The sequence below is a fragment of the Ranitomeya imitator genome, chromosome 3 (genome assembly GCF_032444005.1).
Source record: "Ranitomeya imitator isolate aRanImi1 chromosome 3, aRanImi1.pri, whole genome shotgun sequence".
Classification (NCBI taxonomy): domain Eukaryota; kingdom Metazoa; phylum Chordata; class Amphibia; order Anura; family Dendrobatidae; genus Ranitomeya; species Ranitomeya imitator.
The window spans coordinates 769,676,243-769,702,135 of NC_091284.1; the positions used below are offsets into that span (position 1 = coordinate 769,676,243).

Genomic DNA, 25,893 nt, shown 5'->3' on the forward strand with positions numbered 1-25,893 from the left:
GTTGCGATCGTCCTATCACTTTTCCTATACATAGCAGGCCTTCAACCCTATGTATACCGTAGCAGAAATCAATCTCCTATGAACGCCCAGAAAGGCACAGAAGTAATCAGCAGACCCTGACTGTGATGACAACCCACTGATGCCCCGCATCATATGACAGGGGTGCCGATGGGCAGGATTAATGAGGCCCTTTTTTGATAACTGGTTTTTGCACCTATTTTTTTTTTTTGTGGAAACAGTCACACATATTGCAAAATGTCTAAAAAATGTTTTTGCTTTTTAACAAAACGTACATAAAATTGCTCCAGGTGGGAACTGCAGTAGAGTTGCATTAAGTGTTGGGACTTGGGAAAAAAAGCCACATTTCATGAATCTGTCTAAAACATCTGGGACAGCCACACAGGTGTAAAAAATCTAAAAACTAGCAAAACACCAAGAGAAAGCAGGCACTAATTGAGAAATATTCACACCAAAACCTGGCAGAAAGACAATAATGAATTGGGCCCATCGTGTATATCACTCACCCCCCAGGTGATAACACAAGCTCACTCAGAATCACTGACCCATTAGATTTTGGGTCCAATGTTCTCAGGACCAGAAAAAGCTCAGCAGCTGGACCCCAGAGATCATACATGTGTCTTTCCTGTGGATAGGTGATATATGGAGTCTATGGGACAATCCTTCTAAATTCAATGGAATCTAAAAGGTGTCGGAGTCAAAACTAATAATTAGAAAAACTTGGCAGTCTTCTTTCAATGCTACACGTGACCATTAGTGATAAGCGAAAGTGCTTGGATAAGGTGTTATCAGAGTGTCTTCGGCGTGCTTGAAAAATATGTTGGAATCCCCGTAGCTGCATGTCTCGCGCCTGTTCGACAGCCACAACATATGCAGGGGATTGACTGTTCGTTAGGAATTCTTTCCATGTGTTTCGGCTGTCGAACCGCGGCGAGGCATGCAGGCGTGGGGACTCGAACATATTATTTGAGCACACTGAATACACTCACTTAGCACACAAGCATGGCGGATAACACCTTATCCAAGCACATTCACTCATCACTAGTGTCCATGGGTTGTGTCTGCTATTGGGGCTCTGCTCTACTGAAATCATTGGGTTTGTGCTACAATACTACATAGGACCTGTAGACAGTTGTGATCCTAAGTCCTGAAGAAAGTATCTAGGTTTTTGTAATCCTGCACAATTTCTTTCCTAGGTTCCTTAGGAAAGTATTATTGCATATCAGTTCTAAAATATATATAAACATTTTTTTTTTAGTACGTTGATACCTTTGAAATGAAGTGCCATCAAAAGGGTAAAAATTCTCTTTAACATTGATAACGGATTCTTAGGATTGGTCATTAATATCAGATTGATAGGGGCTTGACTCTTGCCAGCACCCCCGATCAATTGTCTGACGAGGCAGTGGTACACCGGCTGATCTGTTGAAATCGTTGAGCAGCAGGGGTGAAGATTCAGACTTCCACTGGTCAGATAGGAAAAATTTGAACGTCCCCTCTATTATTATTATTTATTTATATAGCACCATTGATTCCATGGTCCTGTACATGAGGAGTTACAAATTACTTACAGTAAGCAAACTAACAATGACAGACTGATACAGAGAGGCGAGGACCCTGCCCTTGCGGGCTTACACTCTAAGGACCATGCATATTAGATCGCTGTTGGCCGGCCAATTATTCAGCCGACAGCAATCTCAGCCAACCCTCCCATACATAGGAGCGCTGGGGTGCTCTCTTATGAGAAAGCAGTCGACCAAAAGTGGGTGGCTTATCTCCAGGAGAACAATGCGATCAGCAGTCCGAAATCAAACAAGCACGATTGACTTCTACCCTGCCCCATCAGTTGATGGGGCGCCCCCATACTTACTAGACGGTCGGCAGAACCCATTGATGTTGGCCGACAGTCTAATGTGTCAATATTTCATTACAATTATCTTTCAATTGGCATCTCCTCTAGGAACTCAGGACAAGTGACATTGGTCCAAATTATCACCCCCCAACCCCTAAGATAAAACGATGTACTCATGCCAAAAATGCACTCACCATTCCCTTAAAAGCTTACAGTCACAGACTTAGAATTTGATGAAGACGTCATAACACCTTAGTGATGTGTTATATACATGAAATGACAGATGGACGGAAAAGCTTTTACCCTTGTATGACTGATTCAATGTAAAGCTTTCTGTAACTGCAGGAGAGTCTGGTCATTCTGTTATACTAGGATGAAGGCACGTTATACAGTAATAGTGCAAAGTATAGAATTGGTCATATCGGCACTACTGAACAAATAGAAGTCAAGATACTAAGGGAACCGTCACATACAAAGCTGCAGGGGTCAGATATATGCTGGAAAACATTCATTGCCCTACACAAATTGGGGTTTATTCCCCAACACATACTTTAATCGATGCATAGTATTATTAGAATAGTATTTTTTTTTTACATTTTGAGGCACTTTTTCCCCATAGGCCTCCAAAAGTCCAGTAGTTCAAGGAGCAATAAACCACTGCGGAACCGCAGCTCCTGCTTTATCGGATTCTCATAAACTCAGGTGTGTTCATTTATTTTTTGGATGCTGCAGGGGGAAATGTCAGTGACTTCTTTCGATAGGCTTCATGAGTACAGATTGTTCACCACAAGGTACAAACAACTGGTTAATTAGCCTTAGAAATAGAAAGGTCAGATTAGACTTTGCCAAAAAAATATCTAAAGAAGTCAGCCCAGTTCTGGAAAAGCATTCTATGGACAGATGAAAAGAAGATCAACCTGTACCAGAATTATGGGGAGAAGAAAATATGGAGGCGGCTTGGAACAGCTCATAATCCAAAGCACACCGCATCTCTGTAAAACATGGTGGACGCAGTATGATGGGATGGGCATGCATGGCTGCCAGTGGCGGTAGGTCACTAGTGTTTATTGATCGTGTGACTGAAGACAGAAGCAACCGGATGAATTCTGAAGTGTACAGAGCGATACTTTCTGCTCTGATTTAACCAATTGCAGTAAGATTGATTGGACTTCGCTTCACAGGCCAGATGGACAATGACCCAAAACATTCTGTGAAAGCAATACAGGAGGTTGTTGTTTTTTTTAAAGCAAAGAAGTGGAATATTCTGCTATGGCAGAAGTCAATCACCATATCTCACCCCCATCGAGCAGCATTTCACATGGCTAAGCCAAAACTTAACACAAAAAGACCCACAAGCAACAACTAAAGTCAGCCGCTGCAAAGGCCTGGCAAAGCATCAAAAAGGAGAAAACCCAAAGTTTGATGATGTCCATGGCTTCCAGACTTCAGGCAGTCAATGCCTGTAAAGGATTCTTCACAATGTATTAACCAAGAACATTTTATTTATGGTAAAGTTAATTTGTCCAATTACTTTTCAATCTCTGAAATCCGGAAGCTTGGTAGAAAAATGGTTGCAATTTCTAAACGTTTCACCAAATATTTGTTCAACCCTTTTAATTAAACCTGGAAGTCTACACTTCAATTGTATCTCAGTGGTTTAATTTTAAATAAAAAATAGTGGCCTGTAGAGCCCAAATCATGAAGATTCGGCAATTGCCCAAATACTTCCGGACCTACCTGTATATAATGCTCAGAATTGATGGCGCCTTTCATATGTAAACTGCCCATGCAATAGGCACTAAAGCCCACCATACCGTCAGACGCAGGAACTGTGTGCTGATAAGCTGGAAGGTCCCTCTTCTCTTGAGTCCGCGGGACACAGTATGCATGGTTTCCATTAAGGACTTCAAATTTTGATTCTTCTGACCACAGAACAGTTTTTCATATTGCCACAGTCCATGCTAAATGAGGTTTACCCAAAGACGGCAGCATGTGTGGATTGTGACGACATGTATTCTTTTGATGACTGACAACTCACTTGCATTTGTGGATTGTACGACAAACTGTGTTCACAGACAATGATTTCTGGATGGATTTCGGAGCCCATGCACAAGCAAACCATGCCTATTCTTAATTCAGTGCCGACTGAGGGCCCGTATATCATGAGCATCCAATATTAACCATCAGCCTTGTCCATGGTGCACATGGACTTCCTACAATCTCGAAACCGAATCACTTGATGATGATATGTTCTGTAGATGGTGGAAGATTCAAGGTCTTTGTAATATTACATTGAGGAACATTGTCTAAACATTGAGGAGCAATTTCAGAATACAGTTTAAAGATTGTTGACCCTCTAACCATCTTTGCTTCTGAGAGACTCTGCCTCTCATATGAGTTCTTCTTAGACAGTCAGATGACTTAGTTGAAAATTTACCCTTCAGTTGTTTTTCCATTAGTGCCACTTACTTTTCCAGTCTCTTGTTAACCCCTTTTTTTTTTTAAAGATGTCTTGCAGCTAGCAATAACTAAACAGAGTTATTTTTTTTTTTTTCAAACGAAAATGGGAAGACTAATGTTCAATGTTTACCGTACTATTCTTTGTTCTGTTGTGAATATTATACAGCTATAGATTTCCAATCATTGCATTCTTGAATTACATTTTACTCAGAGTCTCAACTTTATGGGAGAATATGTGTTGCACATGCTTTAAAAAAAAGTCCCTAAATGGTGGTTTATGTCTTGAAGTACAGCTTCTAGCTGGTGTAGGGAGATTTCTAGGCCATTCAATGATACCTGGAAAATAACATATGCAAATAATAGCCTCCTTCCCAGAGGAAAAGAACAGTATCTGTAGTGTTACCTGTTAAATGTGGCTAGCCTAGAAGTCATGACCCTTTAAAGAGCCTAGCCAGTCTCCTGCCTTGCAGTAATAAGGGGCACGAATTCCAGAATGGCTGAATACAAATGATACAGGACAAATAAATCTTCAAACTGTATTAGCCAGTAGATAGAAGAATATTAAAATCTGAGAGTCCTCAGTGGTTGATGCCTTTTAACTAGTGATGAGTGAATATACTCGTTACTCGAGATTTCTCGAGCACGCTCGGGGGGTCCTCCGAGTATTTTTTTAGTGCTCAGAGATTTAGTTTTTCTTGCCGCAGCTGAATGATTTACATCTGATAGCCAACATAAGTACATGTGGGGGTTGTCTGGTTGCCAGGGAATCCCCACATGTACTTATGCTGGCTAACGGATGTAAATCATTCAGCTGCAGCAATAAAAACTAAATCTCCGAGGACTAAAAAATACTTGGAGGACACCCGAGCATGTTCGGGAAATCTCGAGTAACGAGTATATTCGCTCATCACTACTTTTAACCCCTTAAAGACGCAGCCCTTTTTCAGTTTTGTGTTTTTGTTTTTCGCTCCCTTCCTTCCCAAAGCTATAACTTTTTTATTTTCCCGTCAATATGGCCATGTGAGGGCTTATTTTTTTGTGGGACGAGTTGTACTTTTGAACGACATTATTGGTTTTACCATGTCGTGTACTAGAAAATGGGAAAAAAATTCCAAGTGCGGTGAAATTGCAAAAAAAGTGCAATCCCACACTTGTTTTTTGTTTGGCTTTTTTGCTAGGTTCACTAAATGCTAAAACTGACCTGCCATTATGATTCTCCAGGTCAGTACGAGTTCATAGACAGCAGACATGTCTAGGTTTTTTTTTTATCTAAGTGGTGAAAAAAAATTCCAAACTTTGCTTAAAAATAAATAAAAAAATTGCGCCATTTTCTGACACCCGTAGCGTCTCCATTTTTCGGGATCTCTATCCGAGTGAGGGCTTATTTTTTGTGTGCCGAGCTGATTTTTTTAATTGATAGATCGGGCGATTCTGAACGCGACGATACCAAATATGTGTATGTTTAATTTTTTTATTGTTTTATTTTGAATGGGGCGAAAGGGGGGTAATTTAACCCCTCTGTGACCTTAGACGTACTATCCCGTCGAGGTGCCCTGGGCTTATCTGACCCTGGACGGGATAGTACGTCATAGCCGATCGGCCGCGCTCACGGGGGGAGCGCGGCCGATCGCGGCCGGGTGTCAGCTGCTTATCGCAGCTGACATCCGGCACTATGTGCCAGGAGCGGTCACGGACCGCCCCCGGCACATTAACCCCTGGCACACCGCGATCAAAGATGATCGCGATGTGCCGGCGGTACAGGGAAGCACCGCGCAGGGAGGGGGCTCCCTGCGGGCTTCCCTGAGCCCCCCGCAGCAACGCGATGTGATCGCGTTGCTGCGAGGGTCTCCTCACCTCCCTCCTTGCTCGAGCCCCGGATCCAAGATGGCCGCGGATCCGGGTCCTGCAGGGAGGGAGGTGGCTTCACAGAGCCTGCTTAGAGCAGGCACTGTGAAGGCTGCAGCGCTGTATGTCAGATCAGTGATCTGACAGAGTGCTGCGCAAACTGTCAGATCACTGATCTGTGATGTCCCCCCCTGGGACAAAGTAAAAAAGTAAAAAAAAAAATTTCCAAATGTGTAAAAAAAAAATAAAAAAAAATATTCCAAAATAATGAAAAAAAAAAAAATATTATTCCCATAAATACATTTCTTCATCTAAATAAAAAAAAACCAATAAAAGTACACATATTTAGTATCGCCGCGTCCGTAACGACCCGACCTATAAAACTGTCCCACTAGTTAACCCCTTCAGTAAACACCGTAAGAAAAAAAAAAAAAAACGAGGCAAAAAACAACGCTTTATTATCATACCGCCGAACAAAAAGTGGAATAACACGCGATCAAAAGGACAGATATAAATAACCATGGTACCGCTGAAAGCGTCATATTGTCCCGCAAAAAAAGAGCCGCCATACAGCATCATCAGCAAAAAAATAAAAAAGTTATAGTCCTGAGAATAAAGCGATGCAAAAATAATTATTTTTTCTGTAAAATAGTTTTTATCGTATAAAAGCACCAAACCATAAAAAAATGATATAAATGAGGTATCGCTGTAATCGTACTGACCCGAAGAATAAAACTGATTTATCAATTTTACCAAACGCGGAACGGTATAAACGCCTCCCCCAATAGAAATTCATGAATAGCTGGCTTTTGGTCATTCTTCCTCACAAAAATCGGAATAAAAAGCGATAAAAAAATGTCACGTGCCCAAAAATGTTTTCAATAAAAACGTCAACTCGTCCCGCAAAAAACAAGACCTCACATGACTCTGTGGACCAAAATATGGAAAAATTATAGCTCTCAAAATGTGGTATTGCAAAAAATATTTTTTGCAATAAAAAGGGTCTTTCAGTGGGTGACGGCTGCCAATCATAAAAATCCGCTAAAAAACTCGCTATAAAAGTAAATCAAACCCCCCTTCATCACCCCCTTAGTTAGGGAAAAATAAAAAAAAATGTATTTATTTCCATTTTCCCATTAGGGCTAGGGTTAGGGCTAGGATTAGGGTTAGGGCTAGGGTTAGGGCTAGGATTAGGGTTAGGGCTAGGGTTAGGGCTAGGGTTAGGGCTAGGGTTAGGGTTAGGGCTAGGGTTAGGGCTAGGGTTAGGGTTGGGGCTACAGTTAGGGTTGGGGCTAAAGTTAGGGTTAGGGTTTAGATTACATTTACAGTTGGGAATAGGGTTGGGATTAGGGTTAGGGGTGTGTCAGGGTTAGAGGTGTGGTTAGGGTTACCGTTGGAATTAGGGTTAGGGGTGTGTTTAGATTAGGGTTTCAGTTATAATTGGGGGGTTTCCACTGTTTCGGCACATCAGGGGCTCTCCAAACACGACATGGCGTCCGATCTCAATTCCAGCCAATTCTGCGTTGAAAAAGTAAAACAGTGCTCCTTCCCTTCCGAGCTCTCCTGTGTGCCCAAACAGGGGTTTACCCCAACATATGGGGTATCAGCGTACTCAGGACAAATAGGACAACAACTTTTGTGGACCAATTTCTCCTGTTACCCTAGGGAAAATACAAAACTGGGGGCTAAAAAATAATTTTTGTGGGAAAAATTTTTTTTTATTTTTATGGCTCTGCATTATAAACTTCTGTGAAGCCCTTGGTGGGTCAAAGTGCTCACCACACATCCAGATAAGTTCCTTAGGGGGTCTACTTTCCAAAATGGTGTCTCTTGTGGGGGGTTTCAATGTTTAGGCACATCAGTGGCTCTCCAAACGCAACATGGCGTCCCATCTCAATTTCTGTCAATTTTGCATTGAAAAGTCAAACTGCGCTCCTTCCCTTCCGAGCTCTCCCATGCGCCCAAACAGTGGTTTACTGCCACATATGGGGTATCAGCGTACTCAGGACAAATTGGACAACAACTTTTGAGGTCCAATTTCTTCTCTTACCCTTGGAAAAATAAAAAATTGGGGGCAAAAATATAATTTTTGTGAAAAAATATGATTTTTTATTTTTACGGTTCTGCATTATAAACTTCTGTGAAGCACTTGGTGGGTCAAAGTGCTCACCACACATCCAGATAAGTTCCTTAGGGGGTCTACTTTCCAAAATGGTGTCACTTGTGGGGGGTTTCAATGTTTAGGCACATCAGTGGCTCTCCAAACGCAACATGGCGTCCCATCTCAATTCCTGTCAATTTTGCATTGAAAAGTCAAATAGCGCTCCTTCCCTTCCGAGCTCTCCCATGCGCCCAAACAGTGGTTTACTGCCACATATGGGGTATCAGCGTACTCAGGACAAATTGGACAACAACTTTTTGGGTCCAATTTCTCCTGTTACCCTTGGTAAAATAAAACAAATTGGAGCTGAAGTAAATTTTTTGTGTAAAAAAGTTAAATGTTCATTTTTATTTAAACATTCCAAAAATTCCTATTAAACACCTGAAGGGTTAATAAACTTCTTGAATGTGGTTTTGAGCACCTTGAGGGGTGCAGTTTTTAGAATGGTGTCACACTTGGGCATTTTCTATCATATAGACCCCTCAAAATGACTTCAAATGAGACGTGGTCCCTAAAAAAAAATGGTGTTGTAAAAATGAGAAATTGCTGGTCAACTTTTAACCCTTATAACTCCCTAACAAAAAAAAAAATTGGTTCCAAAATTATGCTGATGTAAAGGAGACATGTGGGAAATGTTACTTATTAAGTATTTTGTGTGACATATCTCTGTGATTTAATTGCATAAAAATTCAAAGTTTGAAAATTGCGAAATTTTCAAAATTTTCGCCAAATTTCCGTTTTTTTCACAAATAAACGCAGGTACTATCAAAGAAATTTTACCACTATCATGAAGTACAATATGTCACGAGAAAACAATGTCAGAATCACCAGGATCCGTTGAAGCGTTTCGGAGTTATAACCTCATAAAGGGACAGTGGTCAGAATTGTAAAAATTGGCCTGGTCATTAACGTGCAAACCACCCTTGGGGGTAAAGGGGTTAAACTTACATATTTTTTTTTAATTTTTTTGCCATGCTTCAATAGCCTCCATGGGAGGCTAGAAGCTGGCACAACTGGATCGGCTCTGCTACATAGCAACAATCATCAGATCGCTCCTATGCAGCTGAATTACAGGCTTGCTATTAGCACCGACCACAGGGTGGCGCTCACAGCAATCCGGCATCAACAATCAGAGGTCTCAAGGAGACCTCTGGTTGCTATGCCGACACATCGCTGACCCCCGATCATGTGACGGGGGTTGGCGATGCGTTCATTTCCGGCCCGATGGCTGGAAGCGGTAGTTCAATGCCGCTGTCAGCGTTTGACAGAGGCATTTAACTACTTAATAGTGGCGCGTGGATCGGGATTCCACCTGCTGCTATTGCGGGCACATGTCAGCTGTACAAAACAGCTGACATGTCGCGACTTTGATGTGGGCTCAGCGCTGGAGCCTATATCAAAGGGGGAGACACGACATGAGCCGTACTAGTATGGCGCATGTCGTGAAGGGGTTAATGACTAACTGAAAAGATAGAAATAAATAGCAGCTTTCAAGAATACTCAGGTCTCTTCATCAGGCTCAGTATTACACACTATCTGAAGAGTCACATATTTACGCACAACAAGACACAGGAATAATGCAATAGATAAGACAGGTGACGTGAAGCAGAACTATCATTATGGGAGAGGGATAAACAATTGTGGCTGTAAAGATTGGAAAAGTTCATAGATAAGGAGTGTGAAAGTTTTATTGTCCTCTGATTGAGGTCTGGTCCATGGTTGTGAGGCCTCCAAATGATCTGAGGAGCACATTCCTTAGTTGATATAGAAAAACAAATCCATGTGACACATTCAATCCTGCACTGAGTGTGTCAACAGTCATCATAAGGTTATACTCCCAGACTCTTCTGTCTCTGAGACTTGAAATTATCTTTTAATACAAGTAATTTCACGTCCATGATGTTGTGATCAGGGATACAAAAATGTTTGGCCACAGGTAGAGCTATTTTTTTTTTCCTTTATTGCGTGGCGATAAGAATTCATTTTTGTTGTAACATTTTGCCCTGTCTCCCCCACATACAGACCCCCCAGCTGGACATTTGGTACAGATAATTAAGTACCCCCATTAGATGTGATGCAGCTGAAAGTACCTGGGATCTTGTAGTCCTGATGCGAGCTGGGGATCCGTGGTCATTATACATGGACAGGTTTTATATTTTTTTCTGGTTGTGTATGTCAGGCAATCCCCGCAATTTTTTGTGGCTGTCTAACAGCCGCGGGGACAAAGACGAGTAACTCGAGCACCCGCGATACTCTGTGCATACCCGATCACCATCGGCAAACTCATAGTAACATAGTTAGTAAGGCCGAAAAAACACATTTGTCCATCCAGTTCAACCAATATTCCGTCAGAATAAATCCCCAGATCTATGTCCTTCTAAAGATCCTAATAACTGTAAGATACAATATTGTTCTGCTCCAGGAAGACATCCAGGCCTCTCTTGAACCCCTCGACTGAGTTCGCCATCACCACCTCCTCAGGCAAAGAATTGCAGCTTCTCACTGCCCTAACAGTAAAGAATCCTCTTCTATGTTGGTGGCGAAACCTTCTCTCCTCCAGATGCAGAGAATGCCCCCTTGTGCCCGTCACCTTCCTTGGTATAAGCAGATCCTCGGAGAGCTATTTGTATTGTCCCATTATATACTTATACATGGTTATTAGATCGCCCCTCAGTCGTCTTTTTTCTAGACTAAATAATCCTAATTTTGCTAATCTCTCTGGGTATTGTAGTTCTCCCATCCCCTTTATTAATTTTGTTGCCCTCCTTTGTACTCTCTCTAGTTCCATTATATCCTTCCTGAGCACCGGTGCCCAAAACTGTACACAATGCTCCTTGTGCGGTCTAACCAGGGATTTGTACAGAGGCAGTATAATGCTCTCATCATGTGTATCCAGACCTCTTGTAATGCACCCCATGATCCAGTTTGCCTTGGCAGCTGCTGCCTGGCACTGGCTGCTCCAGGTAATTTTATCATTAACTAGGATCCCCAAGTCCTTCACCATGTCAGATTTACCCAGTGGTTTCCCGTTCAGTGTGTAATGGTGATATTGATTCCTTCTTCCCATGTGTATAACCTTACATTTATCATTGTTAAACCGCATCTGCCACCTCTCGGCCCAAGTTTCCAACTTATCCAGATCCATTTGTAGCAGAATATTATCTTCTCTTGTATTAACTGCTTTACATAGTTTTATATCATCTGCAAATATCGATATTTTACTGTGTAAACCTTCGACCAGATCGTTAATAAATATGCTGAAGAGAACAGGTCCCAACACTGACCCCTGCGATAGACGAGCAACAACCACTTGCACTTATCACTACTTATACCTCCATGTGGCAAAGCTCTTTTAAGGGTGAATATCGACTCCAGTGGATAATGCAGATGTATTGTGATGGCGCCAAGAAACCTGAATGATGGCCGTCACCATTATCACCCTCATTAATGGAATTTTTGCATCCTTTAGATACTTACATCACAGCAAAACTAACATATATTTGAAATTCAGCACAATTACTTTCATTCTTTAATAACATTTTTTTTAACAAAAGAAATATTACAAAAATGTCAAAAAAAGCAGACAAAAAAATTCACAATTGCTCTACTCCTGTTCACATACATATTCAGTATGCAGCACATATACATACACCATAGTGAGAACATGCAACCCAGAGGCATTATCCTTACCAGTTCAATACAAAATACACAGACATCGAGCACTAGAAAGTATAATTCAGTGTCCAAAATGAATCTGCACTACTGTGTCTTATTGCCTACACAATGTATGCAGACTTGTGCAAAAGTAAAAAAAAAAAAAAAAAGCTGCACTTTCGTAGGGCCGGACTGGTGAAAATGCAGCGATACAATACGAGTGCATGCGCAGGGAACAGAAAGGGCAGCAATGATTAAACAGAGGAGGCAATAAGAAGAGTCACATCCATACATCTTTCCTCTTTTCATTCTTTTAGCGTTAAAAGGAAATCTGTCAGCAGTATTCTCCCATGTAATCTGAGAAAAGCATGAAGTAGAGGCGGAGACCCTGATTTCAGTGATGTTTCAGTTACTTGTCTGCTCATTGTAAAATCATTGTTTTATCAGCAGGAGATTATCACTAGAGGACTAGTTGTTTTGTGCCTTGAGGTCCAAGACTTGCACTGATTAGCAGCTTTCCCTGTACATAGGCAGAAAGCTGCTTATCAGTGGTGTGGGCAGGGTTGAACACAGCTCAGCATTCTGAGCTCTGCGGCGGAGAAAACAATGATTTTATCACGTCATCTGCATTCCGTGAACTAAGTGATATATTGCTGGAATCAGGGTCTCTGTCACGACGACATGCTACTCTTGGATGGGGTAGCAAAAACCTTGTCCCTTTAAGGATGCCCTACGTAGATGGACCTATAGTCAGCAGAGATTTTTTTAATGGATTTACCTCCTCCGCATCCGATACCACCCAATCTAAGATCTCAGTCTTCAGCTGGGAATCATATTTATATCCCAAATCTGCTAACTTAATAGTCTGGGAAGGTATAAAAGAAAAACTAATAAGCAGTAGTGATGAGCGAGCGTGCTCGGGTGTCATCAGAGTATCTTGGGCGTGCTCGGATAGTATGTTTGCGTCCTTGCAGCTGCATGATTCACGGCTGTTAGACAGCTGCAAGACATGTGGGGATTCTCTAACAAACAGGCAACCCCTACTTGTATTGCAGCTGTCTAAGGGTACCGTCACACAGTGCAATTTTCATCGCTACGACGGTACGATCCGTGACGCTCCAGCATCGTAACAATATCGCTCCAGCGTCGTAGACTGCTGTCACACTTTGCAATGTACGACGCTGGAGCGATAATTTCATGACGTATGTGCGATGTAGAAGCCGTTGGTTACTATGCGCACATCGTATACGATATATGTTACACCATGCGATCATGCCGCCACAGCGGGACACTAGACGACGAAAGAAAGTTTCAAACGATCTGCTACGACGTACGATTCTCAGCGGGGTCCCTGATCGCAGGAGCGTGTCACACACTACGATATCGTACCTATATCGCTCGAACGTCACGAATCGTGCCGTCGTAGCGATCAAAATTGCACTGTGTGACGGTACCCTAACAGCAGCCGCAGGGACTCGAACATATTACTCGAGATACTCTGATAACACCTGAGCATGCTCTAATAACACGATATCCGAGCACGCTCGCTCATCACTAATAAGCACGTGTGCAGGAATTAGCTCTGGAAAGCAATGCAAACAGACGGGGAGTTGCAGTACTGCAATCTGCCTAAAGGGGTCACTGTTTGTTTTGATGTTAGGCATTACCGCTCTGGCCAAGAGTGGTCATAGAAATCCACAATTTCAGATTTTAGGGTATAAATACAATGTGGAAATAGGACTAACCCTGTCCCACACTGTATTACAGGCATCATAACTAAAAGAACACAACACATTATTTTTGTTACCCCTTTACCTTTCAAGCTTCAATCATAACTATAGAAATACCTGACTGCTGGGGCAAAAATTGTTTAGAAAGACAGTGGCGTAAATTGAATTTCTAACATTTGGCATGACATTTTATTTTTTGCAGTTGAAGACACTATAGATGTATTAATAACTTGTGGACTTGAAACACTAACTGAAGGGAAAAAAAAAAATATTTCAAAAACTTTATAAACCTCTCGGGGAACAATTACAGCACTTGTTTAGAAAAATAGATCTTTCAATGTACTAACTACATGGCATTGTGTGCAACGTCTATCTTTTCCCTCGCTTGTTTCCAGCTGGGGGCTTCTTAAGCTGAAGCAGCTGTGATCCGGGCCCGAAACCTGCCGATGAGGAGTTCGATACTCCGAAGGTTAAGCCGGCCGATGCATTGATCCCGGGGTTGCTGAAGTTAAATCCAGATGTAGATGAACTGCCAAATCCTTTAGGGGATAAAATACATTTGAAACCATTAATTTAAGTGAGAAAAGGGTTTCCTTCTACATAACTCCACTCTAGCCAAAACATCAGATACAATTCCCTACACTTATCTCTACGGTTACATTTTTGGCACGTCGAATTTGGGATTGACAAAACATTAAAAAAAAAAAAAAAAAAAAAATTTTTTTTAAAGTGAACACCTTCCCCCGCACCACTCAAATGAAGTTTTGTTCACTTCTGCCATCCACAGGGCTTGTGTCAGAATGCCTGGCTTACCTGTTGTGCCTTTAGACACAGTTTTCTGCGATTTATCACTAATTAGGCTGCGTGCTGTTTCAGTACAATGAGTGTTTTATCAGCAGGAGATTATCACTGCCGGACTAGCTGTCCTCCTGCCTCCTTGGTCCAGCTCAGCCCCGCCACTGACTGACAGTTTACAGTCAACAGAAAATGTACACAGAAAGCTGTTATGTGGGTAGGGTTTAGCTTTCTGAGGTCTGCTACATCTAAAAACTCGGATTGTGTCACAACTGCTGCACCCAGTAAACTAAGTGACACATTGCTGGCATCAGGGTCTCTTTTCCTACAATATGCTGCTCTCAGATTAGGTAGGAAACCCTTTAAAAGCTCTCATTTCTAAAGGAAAGCCTTCAGAAAATTACCTATTTCAACCCCTTCTCGCATTAGGGCATGAATAATCTGAGCTTTCTCGATACGCGGTGGATGCTGGCAGCTGGAATCGGTGTCTAGCAGCTTCGTCTGTTAGCCATTCAGTCTTTTAAAATCGAACACACGCTAAAGCAAAACAATTGTGGGATATAGGTGGATTACCATGGCTGCCATCTTGGCCTTCTATGAAGCCAAAACTGTGGCTGAGCTTCATAGGAGACCATCATACCATACCATAGTATTGTAGTATTTAGTAATAATAATACTGGCGATCATACGATCACAGGTTCAAGTCACCTAAGAAGACTAAAAAAAAAAAAAACATTTAAAAAAAATATGTAATTTTAAAAATATATATATATATATTTAAAAAATCTGTAATTTTTTTTAATATGTAATTTTTTATTAAAAAAATGTAATTTTTTAAAAATATTTAAATTTAACAAAAAAATGTAGAAAAGAAAAGGACATTTTTAAAATATTAAAATTATTTTGTATTGCTGAGAGATTGTGAAGTCAAATCACCAGTTCACCAAGCAAAAAAAGAAAAAGTTTTGTATCTCGGTAATTGTACTGACCCGAACAATGTTTCCAGGTCATATTTTCCACACAATCAACAAAACCCAAGAAACAATTGGCGGAATTACACTTCTTCAGCATTTCTTCCCGCTTGGAATTTTCACCCCCGTTTTTCAGTATATGGTACAGTTGTGGCCAAAAGTATTGACACCCCTGCAATTCTGTCAGATAATACTCAGTTTCTTCCTGAAAATGATTGCAAACACAAATTCTTTGTTATTATTATCTTCATTTAATTTGTCTTAAATGAAAAACAACAAAAAGAATTGTCCTAAAGCCAAATTGGATATAATTCCACACCAAACATAAAAAAGGGGGTGGACAAAAGTATTGGCACTGTTCGAAAAATCATGCGATGCTTCTCTTAATTTGTGTAATTAACAGCACCTGTAACTTACCTGTGGCACCTAACAGGTGTTGGCAATAACTAAATCACACTTGCAGCCAGTTGACATGGATTAAAGTTGACTCAACCTCTGTCCTGTATCCTTGTGTGTACCACATTGAGCATGGCGAAAAGAAGACCAAAGAACTGTCTGAGGACTTGAGAAACCAAATTGTGAGGAAGCATGAGCAATCTCAAGGCTACAAGTCCATCTCCAAAGACCTGAATGTTCCTGTGTCTACCGTGCGCAGTGTCATCAAGAAGTTTAAAGCCCATGGCACTGTGGCTAACCTCCCTAGATGTGGACGGAAAAGAAAAATTGACAAGAGATTTCAACGCAAGATTGTGCGGATGTTGGATAAAGAACCTCGACTAACATCCAAACAAGTTCAAGCTGCCCTGCAGTCCGAGGGTACAACAGTGTCAACCCGTACTATCCGTCGGCGTCTGAATGAAAAGGGACTGTATGGTAGGAGACCCATGAAGACCCCACTTCTCACCCCGAGACATAAAAAAGCCAGGCTGGAGTTTGCCAAAACTTACCTGAAAAAGTGTAAAAGGTTTTGGAAGAATGTTCTCTGGTCAGATGAGACAAACGTAGAGCTTTTTGGGCAAAGGCATCAACAGAGTTTACAGGAGAGAAAAAAGAGGCATTCAAAGAAAAGAACACGGTCCCTACAGTCAAACATGGCGGAGGTTCCCTGATGTTTTGGGGTTGCTTTGCTGCCTCTGGCACTGGACTGCTTGACCGTGTGCATGACATTATGAAGTCTGAAGACTACCAACAAATTTTGCAGCATAATGTAGGGCCCAGTGTGAGAAAGCTGGGTCTCCCTCAGAGGTCATGGGTCTTCCAGCAGGACAATGACCCAAAACACACTTCAAAAAGCACTAGAAAATGGTTTGAGAGAAAGCACTGGAGACTTCTAAGGTGGCCGGCAATGAGTCCAGACCTGAATCCCATAGAACACCTGTGGAGAGATCTAAAAATGGCAGTTTGGAGAAGGCACCCTTCAAATATCAGGGACCTGGAGCAGTTTGCCAAAGAAGAATGGTCTAAAATTCCAGCAGAACATTGTAAGAAACTCATTGATGGTTACCGGAAGCGGTTGGTCGAAGTTATTTTGGCTAAAGGTTGTGCAACCAAGTATTAGGCTGAGGGTGCCAATACTTTTGTCTGGCCCATTTCTGGAGTTTTGTGTGAAATGATCAATGTTTTGCTTTTTGCTTCATTCTCTTTTGTGTTTTTTCATTTAAGACAAATTAAATGAAGATAATAATACCAAATAATTTGTGTTTGCAATCATTTTCAGGAAGAAACTGAGTATTATCTGACAGAATTGCAGGGGTGTCAATACTTTTGGCCACAACTGCATATAGCAAAATGAATGTTTTCATTCAAAACAACCTGTCCTGTGGAGAACAAGCTCTCATATGTCTGTCGTTGTAAAACTAAAGTTATGGCTTTCGGGAGAAGGAGAGTCTTCTCTGCTTTTGGGAGAAGGTTGAGCAATACCGTCCATATGTCAAGAGGGAGCAGGCAGCAGAGACCAGCCGGGAACCAGGCAGAGCCTTAACAGCAACGACAGAGGCTCGTGACGCAACTTACACTATTTCATTATTTTTAAAGGCCGTTCTGAGAATTTACAAAAAGAAAAAATTGTCATCTTGCACATCCAGGTTTAAAAATGACATTTCTGTACAATCTCAATGACTCTTCTGTGTGCCATTCACACTTGGTTCAGTTCCCTTCCATTACGTCAGATCTGAAGCCATGACGGCAGTGTGAACAGAGGCTAAAATGCATCATCACAGAGTCCAGGATATTGAGATCATAGATGATGGCTTAGAATGGACACAATTATCCATCTCTCTGTATTGTTTCTGAAGAGGGAATTTTCTGAGTGTAATTAGAAGACACGACAGGAATCATCATGTGCTTTTTATACACAAGTTATGCTGCATCCCCCATTATTTTATTCCTTTCTTAAGTAGTCCAGATCCTAAGACCTCTCCTACCCTCCACCAATGTCAAAAACTAAGGGGATCCGCTAAGCTGATACTCCAATCACTGTTGGGAAGGTTATGGACTTTAAAGAGTAACTAAATCTAAACTAGACCTTTGTAAAGTGTTTACATAATTCAGTGACCTTAACCCCCCTTTCGTTTTTGTGTTTTCGTTTTTCGCTCCCCTCCTTCCCAGAGCCATAACTTTTTTATTTTTCTGTCAATATGACCATGTGAGCGCTTATTTTTTGCGGGACAAGTTGTACCTTTGAACGTCATCATTGGTTTTAGCATGTCGTGTACTAGAAAACGGGAAAAAAAATTCCAAGTGTGGTGAAATTGCAAAAAAAGTGCAGTCCCACACTTGTTGTTTGTTTGGCTTTTTTGCTAGGTTCACTAAATGCTAAAACTGAGCTGCCATTATGATTCTCCAGGTCATTACGAGTTCATAGACACCTAACATGTCTAGGTTATTTTTTATCTAAGTGGATACAAAAATTCAAAACTTTGCTAAAAAAAAAAAAAATATGGCGCCATTTTCTGATACCCGTAGCGTCTTCATTTTTTCGTGATCTGTTGTCGGGTGAGGGTTCATTTTTTGCATGCCGAGCTGACGTTTTTAATGATACCACTTTTGTGCAGATACGTTCTTTTGATCGGCCGTTATTGCATTTTAATGCAATGTCGCGGTGACAAAAAAACCCATAATTCTGGCATTTCGAATTTTTTTTCTCGCTGCGCCGTTTAGCGATCAGGTTAATCCTTTTTTTTTTATTGATAGATCGGGCGATTCTGAACGCGGCGATACCAAATATGTGTAGGTTTGATTTTTTTTTAATTGTTTTATTTAGGATGGGGCGAAAGGGGGGTGATTTAAACTTTAATTTTTTTCATATTTTTAAAAACATTTTTTTTTTTTACTTGTGCCATGCTTTAATAGCCTCCATGGGAGGCTAGAAGCTGGCACAACTCGATCGGCTCAGCTACATAGCAGCGATCTGATGATCGCTGCTATGTAGCTAAAATGCAGGTGTGCTATGAGCGCCGACCACAGGGGGGCGCTCACAGCAGGCCGGCATAAGTAACCATAGAGGTGTCAAGGACCTCTATGGTTACCATCCTGATGCATCGCCGACCCCCGATCATGTGGCGGGGGTCGGCGATGAGGTCATTTCCAGCCGTGCGGCCAGAATCGCCGGTTAAATGCCGCTGTCAGCGTTTGACAGGTTAATAGCAGCGGGTGAATCGCGATTTCACACGCCGCTATTGCGCGCACATGTCAGCTGTACAAAACAGCTGACATGTCGCGACTTTGATGTGGGCTCACCGCCAGAGCCCACATCAAAGCAGGGGAGCCGACATGCGCTGTACTAGTACGGCGCATGTCGGGAAGGGGTTAAGATTACAGGCAGATCACAGGAGGTGTCTAGGTCCTAAGATCCCCTTATCACTCAACACCTCGCTTTCTCCAAAAGATACACAGATCAAAAGACATGAGCGCACACCGCCTATGCCGCCTAGTCAATCCATAGCCCTCTCTTTGCGCATGATCAGCCAGGAGTGGTGCGCTCATCACTCGAACTGTGCACCACTCAGGAAGAGATTTGGGGGCTTGAGAAACAGGTGGAGGTCTCAAGATCTAGACCCCCATCAATCTGCCTATAATTATGCTATGCAATCTCCCTAAATCCCCACCTTGTACCCACCCCCTACACAACCTTAAAATTGGGGGGGAAAAAATAGGGATTTTTGAGTACTCACCGTAAAATCCTTTTCACCGAGCCATTCATTGGGGGACACAGGTCGTGGGTGCATGCTGCTGCCACTAGGAGGCTGACACTAAGTGATACAAAGAAAGTTAGCTCCTCCTCTGCAGTATAAATACACCCTCCTGCTGGCTCTCAGCTAACCAGTTCAGTGCAAAAGCAGTAGGAGATCAATAACATATGAGCATATAGCATGCCAAATTATAAAACAAGCACAAGCTAATAGGGTGGGAGCTGTGTCCCCCAATGAATGGCTCGGAGAAAAGGATTTTACGGTGAGTACACAAAAATCCCTATTTCTCCTACGCCTCATTGGGGGACACAGACCGTGGGACGTCCCAAAGCAGTCCCTGGGTGGGGACATCATTAGATCAGGCCCCGTGTAACCACTACTTACAAGTGCGACAACGTGGCCTGCAGAGTCCACCTGCCCAGACTCACATCTGTGGAAGTGTGGGAATTTGGCTAGGGTCACATTGCGTCAGTGCAACCCGTTTAGCGCTAGCGGGTTTGCGCTAACGCAATGTTTTTAATGTCCCCGCTCTCGCAGATCCCCGATCTGCGAGAGTGGGGAACGGACCGCGGGCGCGCCTCGGACGCTGCGAGCAGCGTCCGCGGCGCGCCAGAAAACACCGGCGCGTCGCTAGCGCGTGCCGAACATGGCACGCGCTAGTGCTGCGCGTTCCCATTGCCGTGAACGGGCGCGCTAACGGACGCGTTGCATGGCGTTAATTTCGCCGTGCAACGCTGTCCGTTAAGCGCGTTCCCATAACGCAATGGGAACCCAGTCTTATAGTGCTTCAAGAATGCATGCGGACTGGATGAACTTGCAGGCGTGCTGTCCCGATGCCTTGTGCCTAGAATCCAAGAAACCTCGATAGACAGGGAGATAGGCTGACATCTAACACGGAAGGATTCCTGGATGGTGTAACAAATCCACCAAACTAACATAGGCGATGAAACGGCTAAACCCTTCCTGTAACAGTCAGGAAGCAGTCCTCTTACAGTGAGGTAGCTCAAATAAAGTGTCCAACCTTCGGAAGGACGTCGTCCTCGAGACGCACCTACTCAGAGCACTTGCCACGTCCAGAATATGGGGAACCCATACCGTTATGTGGACTGGTGCCGAAAGAGATGAGGGAAGAACGATGCCCTCATAACTGTGTGAATGCAATACCACCTTGGTAACAAGGGACGGGGATGGCCTGAGGGCAACCTTGCCTTGATGGTAATAAGGGAAAAAAATCTGAAAGAACAAAGCGGCTAGCTCAGAAGACTCGTCAGGATGAGGAGATTGCAGAGAAAAAAGGGCGACCTTCCCTGGTAGTAAAGTCTGTCCGGATCAAAAAGTTTACTGTAAGACTCCCAGGATCATTAAGGTCCCAAAGATCTAACGGTATGCGATAGGGAAGAACCACATGTGAATACTCCCTGCGAGGAAGTCTATATTTGCAGTTTTGTTGCAATAAGATGGAAAAATACTAGTTCTGCAAACAAGAAAACCTGACATGGTCAGTGCGGATCTCCCAGGATCACTGGGGCCCTTCCTGCTTCCGAAAAGATCTCGGAAGTAGTGGAAGAGGGGTTAAGGAAACTGGTGCCATGGAAGAACCAGAGCATACACTGCGAGGGCTTTTGGACCTGGAGGCCGAACGCTGAACTTAAGAGTACATTGGCGTTCAGTCTGGATGCCATCCGACCTACATCTGGAGTGCTCCAGAGAAGACAGAGCTGATGGAAGACTTCTGGGTGAAGTTCCCACTCACATGAGGCGGGACGCTGATGGCGTCCGCCGCCCAGAGTTCTACTCCTGAGATGTGTAGTGCCGAGATCACCAAATGATAGATCGTGGCCCAACAGAGAATGTGAGGTACCTCGGCCATGACGCCTGACCGTGGGTACCTGCTAGATGATTGACTTATGGCACAGACGTGGGATTGTCCGATTGAATCTGATGAGGTGACCAGCCAGAAGGCAGTGGACCTGCTGTAGAACTAGGTGTACCGTTCGGATCCCCAGAACAATGATCAGGAGGAGAGGACTGGCATCGGTAGTCACTAATAACCATTGGACCGGAAGAAATTAACTTCCCTGGATGAGGAAGGAGCTCAGAGATTACCCTCTGAAAGCCTGATTGACCTGCAGAAAGCGAGAGAAGGAAACTGCTTTCATTGTCGTCACCAATTTTTCTCAAACACTCCTAGCAAATGGAATGGAGTGAGGGGATGAGTGAACAAGTGCGCGAGCTCCCTGTTGAAGGGCCACGGCCTTGTCTCAAGGGAGAATCACCAACCTTCCGGAAGATTCCAGGATCATCCTCAAAATGGATATCTGCTGGGCTGGAAATGAGGAAAAAACTTGTCTATGTTTAGCTGCCAGCCCAGGAGAGAGAGGGTATCGCAAGAGATATAGACGACTCAGCGCCGGGCTGAAAGAGCGGCTAGAAAGTCGACCAGATAGGGCAGGACGACCACACCTCTAGCGTGCAAGAGGAACATGACAGCCCCATAACCCTTGCAAACACTCTGGGTGTGGTAGCAAGACCGAAGGACAAGGTTGTGATTTGAAAATGCTGTTTGCGAGAGGGAAAGCGAAGGAATTTTTGAAGGGGGGAAAACATAGGAATGTGAAGGTAAGCATCCCGAATGTCGGTGGATGCCAGAAACTCCACCTTTTTCCATTGAAGTAAAGGCTGAGCTGGGGAACTCCATCCGAAGAAGGGGGACCTTTGTCAAGCTTGGTAGAAGTTTGAGGATCAGGGTCGGTCTTACTTGTCGGACCCCATTTTGGAACCAAGATCCCTTAGATCTAGACTGCCCTGGACAACTGATCCACTGCTGGTTGGGTCTATAGGAAATCAAAATAGTTAAGGTCTCTGACCAAGAGACCATTGCTCTAGCAACACATGCGGTGGCTAAGGGAGGGTAGAGCACTGAACTGGAGGCCGCAAAATGGAACAAACTAGATTTGCTATCTGACAGTCCGTTGTATTTTTAATTGATGACCCATCGGTTAGGGATACTGGTAGGTATACTACAGGAGATTCTACCCAGTTAATAAGCCAAGTGGCAGAATGCGCGGCTGCATGTAGAAGGAGGAAAAATTGTCTCTTACTATCGCCGCTCTCTTTTGACTGTGCAGAGTTAAAATGATGAACCCTCGATCCACCATCCTCTTAACAGGGAAGTGGAGAGGGATTCTCCGCCTTCTTGCATTATTTGCTAAAAAGTGGAGATGCAGAGGGGGTGTCCGGATGCCAAAAAAGGGAGCCTCTGTACATCCACAGAGTTAAGGTCCCTGGGTGGACAGGGCTGGTTGTCCGGCGTTAGGCCAGGCTGTAGAAGAGGATACATGGAGGCGACACTCCATGTGCTCGTCTATTGCTGGTGTGGGGAGATCGGTGTCCTTTAAAAGGACCCGTCGCCCTTAAGAATCAGACCAGGCATGGCATCTCACGTCTTAGGTGGGCATACGTGGAGGGAACACCCTGCGTGTTTGCATATTGGCTGAACAAGGATACCGCGCTTGCAGAGGTTTCTGTCCGGTGGATCGCTTATCCGGACGTTTCCTGTCCGGGTGAATGGCAGATGCGCTGCGAGGGAGTTTAGTTTCTTCATGAGACGCTGCATGATTTAGAGTAGAACTTAAGTCCTCGTCAATCTACAGAGATTGGTTAATGATATAAATAGGCGAATCCATCGTTTTCTGAAGTTCCGGTGAGTCTAGGACCAAGGCAATATCCGAATCATATTCAGAGACTTGTTCTCAGCAAATCATTGGTGAGGAATCAGGAATTGAAACTTCCGTTTTCTAGGCGCGTGTACGTTTCTAGACGCCTGTACGTTTCTAGAATACTTGCGGCCCCTGCTAGCTGATGGCTCACATGAAGGAAAGAGACCATCTATATCAGCCCTGCGAGCACTCCGAAACACAGAGGGTTCACGGAGGGATTCAATCTCTTGTCAGAGAATCCATGGGTTGCTGCGGTGACGAAATCCACTCAGGGAACTAGGTACTCTGGGATAAGCTGGGATCGGCGGCGGAGGGGTCCTGAGCTCATTTAGGGTAACCGGCTTCAGACTGGTCATGTGCCCTTAAGACCAGGGAATGCTGGTCATGAGCCCTTAAGACCAGGTAATATTGGACATGTGCCTTTAAGACCAGGATACTGGTCATGTGCCTTTAAGACCAGGGAAAAACTGGTCATGTGCCTTTAAGTCCAGAAACACTGGTCATGCGCCTTTAAGACCAGGTAATACTGGTCATGCGCCTTTAAGACCAGGGAATACTGGTCGTGTGCCTTTAAGATGCAGAGTCGTTGCACCCCTTTAATACAAAACCATAGCGTGTGTGTGTGTGTGTGTGTGTGTGTGTGTGTGTGTGTGTGTGTCGGCAGGGTGGACCAAAATGGCCACGGGGAGTTGCAGAGGTGGTAAAGTCTCGCAGAGAGTGAGGCGCCAATTCGGGGGGCGGAGCCACAGACATGATGTGGGCAGAGCCTCGTGACTTCCATGAATAGGCCCAAGCTGGGGCCTAAATTTCTGCAGCCGGCGTGAGCAATACCAGCGTTGCCAAGGGAAATGATCGCCCCCGTGCCAGGGAAGAAGCACCAGAAAAGGTGGGCGCGGCTTCCGGGATGTGGCCTACACATCGGCTGAAGCCGGAGGCTAAATTTTTGCAGCTGGCTGGGGCGTTACCTCAGGGAGGTGGGCTACAGGAAAGCTGAGGCTGCCTGTCAGCATGTGAATATCCCACTGCAGAGGTCCACCGCTGTCAGGATTCACTCACCATCGGTGCGCGTCCCGGCATGGAGCCGCCGCCGCGATGACTGGGTTTCAGCGCCGAGGAAAGCACACGCATTCTGTTCTTCAGGTATTGCAGCGTGGACGGTGCAGGAATAGAGGGGTAAACCTCAATCCATCATCCCTTTGTTAGGGAGGTGGAGAGGAACCGTCCGCCTCCTTGTGCCATCCGCTTTCATAGTGGTGGGACAGTGGGGGCTGCTCGGACGCCATAGAGAGTGGCCTCAGTACAGCCACGGAGATCAGTCCGGGTGGACAGGGCCAGTTGTCCGGCATTAGGCCTGGCTCCAGGAGAGGATACATGGAGGCGACACTCCATGTGGTCGCCTGCTGCTGGTGGGGGGAGATCGGGACCGTGAAGGAACAGTCGCCCCTGAAGTGAGCTCAGGCATGGCTTCCCACGTCGCAGGAAAGGGTACGGGGAGGTATACTCGCCGTGCTCGCCTGTTGATGGTTTGGGAGAGATCGGAACCTTGAAAGGAACCGTCGCCCCCTTCACTCCGTTAACTAAAAAATAAAAATTTACAGAAAAGTAAAAAATAAAATTAAAACGTTGGGGTCTGAAACAGATCCGTGTGCCTCCTACAGTCACTAAGCAAGAACTGGTTAGCTGAGAGCCAGCAGGAGGGTGTATACAGCAGGGGAGGAGCTGAGAGCCAGCAGGAGGGTGTATACTGCAGGGGAGGAGCTGAGAGCCAGCAGGAGGGTGTATACAGCAGGGGAGGAGCTGACAGCCAGCAGGAGGGTGTATACTGCAGGGGAGGAGCTGACAGCCGGCAGGAGGGTGTATACAGCAGGGGAGGAGCTGACAGCCAGCAGGAGGGTGTATACTGCAGGGGAGGAGCTGAGAGCCAACAGGAGGGTGTATACTGCAGGGGAGGAGCTGAGAGCCAGCAGGAGGGTGTATACTGCAGGGGAGGAGCTGAGAGCCAGCAGGAGGGTGTATACTGCAGGGGAGGAGCTGAGAGCCAGCAGGAGGGTGTATACAGCAGGGGAGGAGCTGAGAGCCAGCAGGAGGGTGTATACTGCAGGGGAGGAGCTGAGAGCCAGCAGGAGGGTGTATACTGCAGGGGAGGAGCTGACAGCCAGCAGGAGGGTGTATACTGCAGGGGAGGAGCTTAGAGCCAGCAGGAGGGTGTATACAGCAGGGGAGGAGCTTAGAGCCAGCAGGAGGGTGTATACTGCAGGGGAGGAGCTGAGAGCCAGCAGGAGGGTGTATACTGCAGGGGAGGAGTTGAGAGCCAGCAGGAGGGTGTATACTGCAGGGGAGGAGCTGAGAGCCGGCAGGAGGGTGTATACTGCAGGGGAGGAGCCGAGAGCCAGCAGGAGGGAGTACACAGCAGGGGAGGAGCTGAGAGCCAGCAGGAGGGTGTATACTGCAGGGGAGGAGAGAACTTTCCTTGTATCACTTAGTGTCGCCTCCTAGTG

General features: G+C 44.5%; 1 protein-coding gene across 2 annotated transcripts in view; it reads right to left on the reverse strand.

Moving 5' to 3' along the window:
• Window positions 1–11,852: 11,852 nt before the first annotated feature.
• Window positions 11,853–25,893, reverse strand: part of NUP58 (nucleoporin 58) — a 98,228-nt gene continuing 84,187 nt past the window's right edge. Inside the window, exon 14 of one of the 2 annotated variants that reach the window (XM_069759059.1) lies at window positions 11,853–14,259. In XM_069759059.1, coding sequence (XP_069615160.1) covers window positions 14,090–14,259 — 170 coding nt within the window. In that variant the 3' untranslated portion in view covers window positions 11,853–14,089. The remainder of the gene's footprint in view (window positions 14,260–25,893) is intronic. The other variant, XM_069759058.1, reaches the window with a different exon arrangement.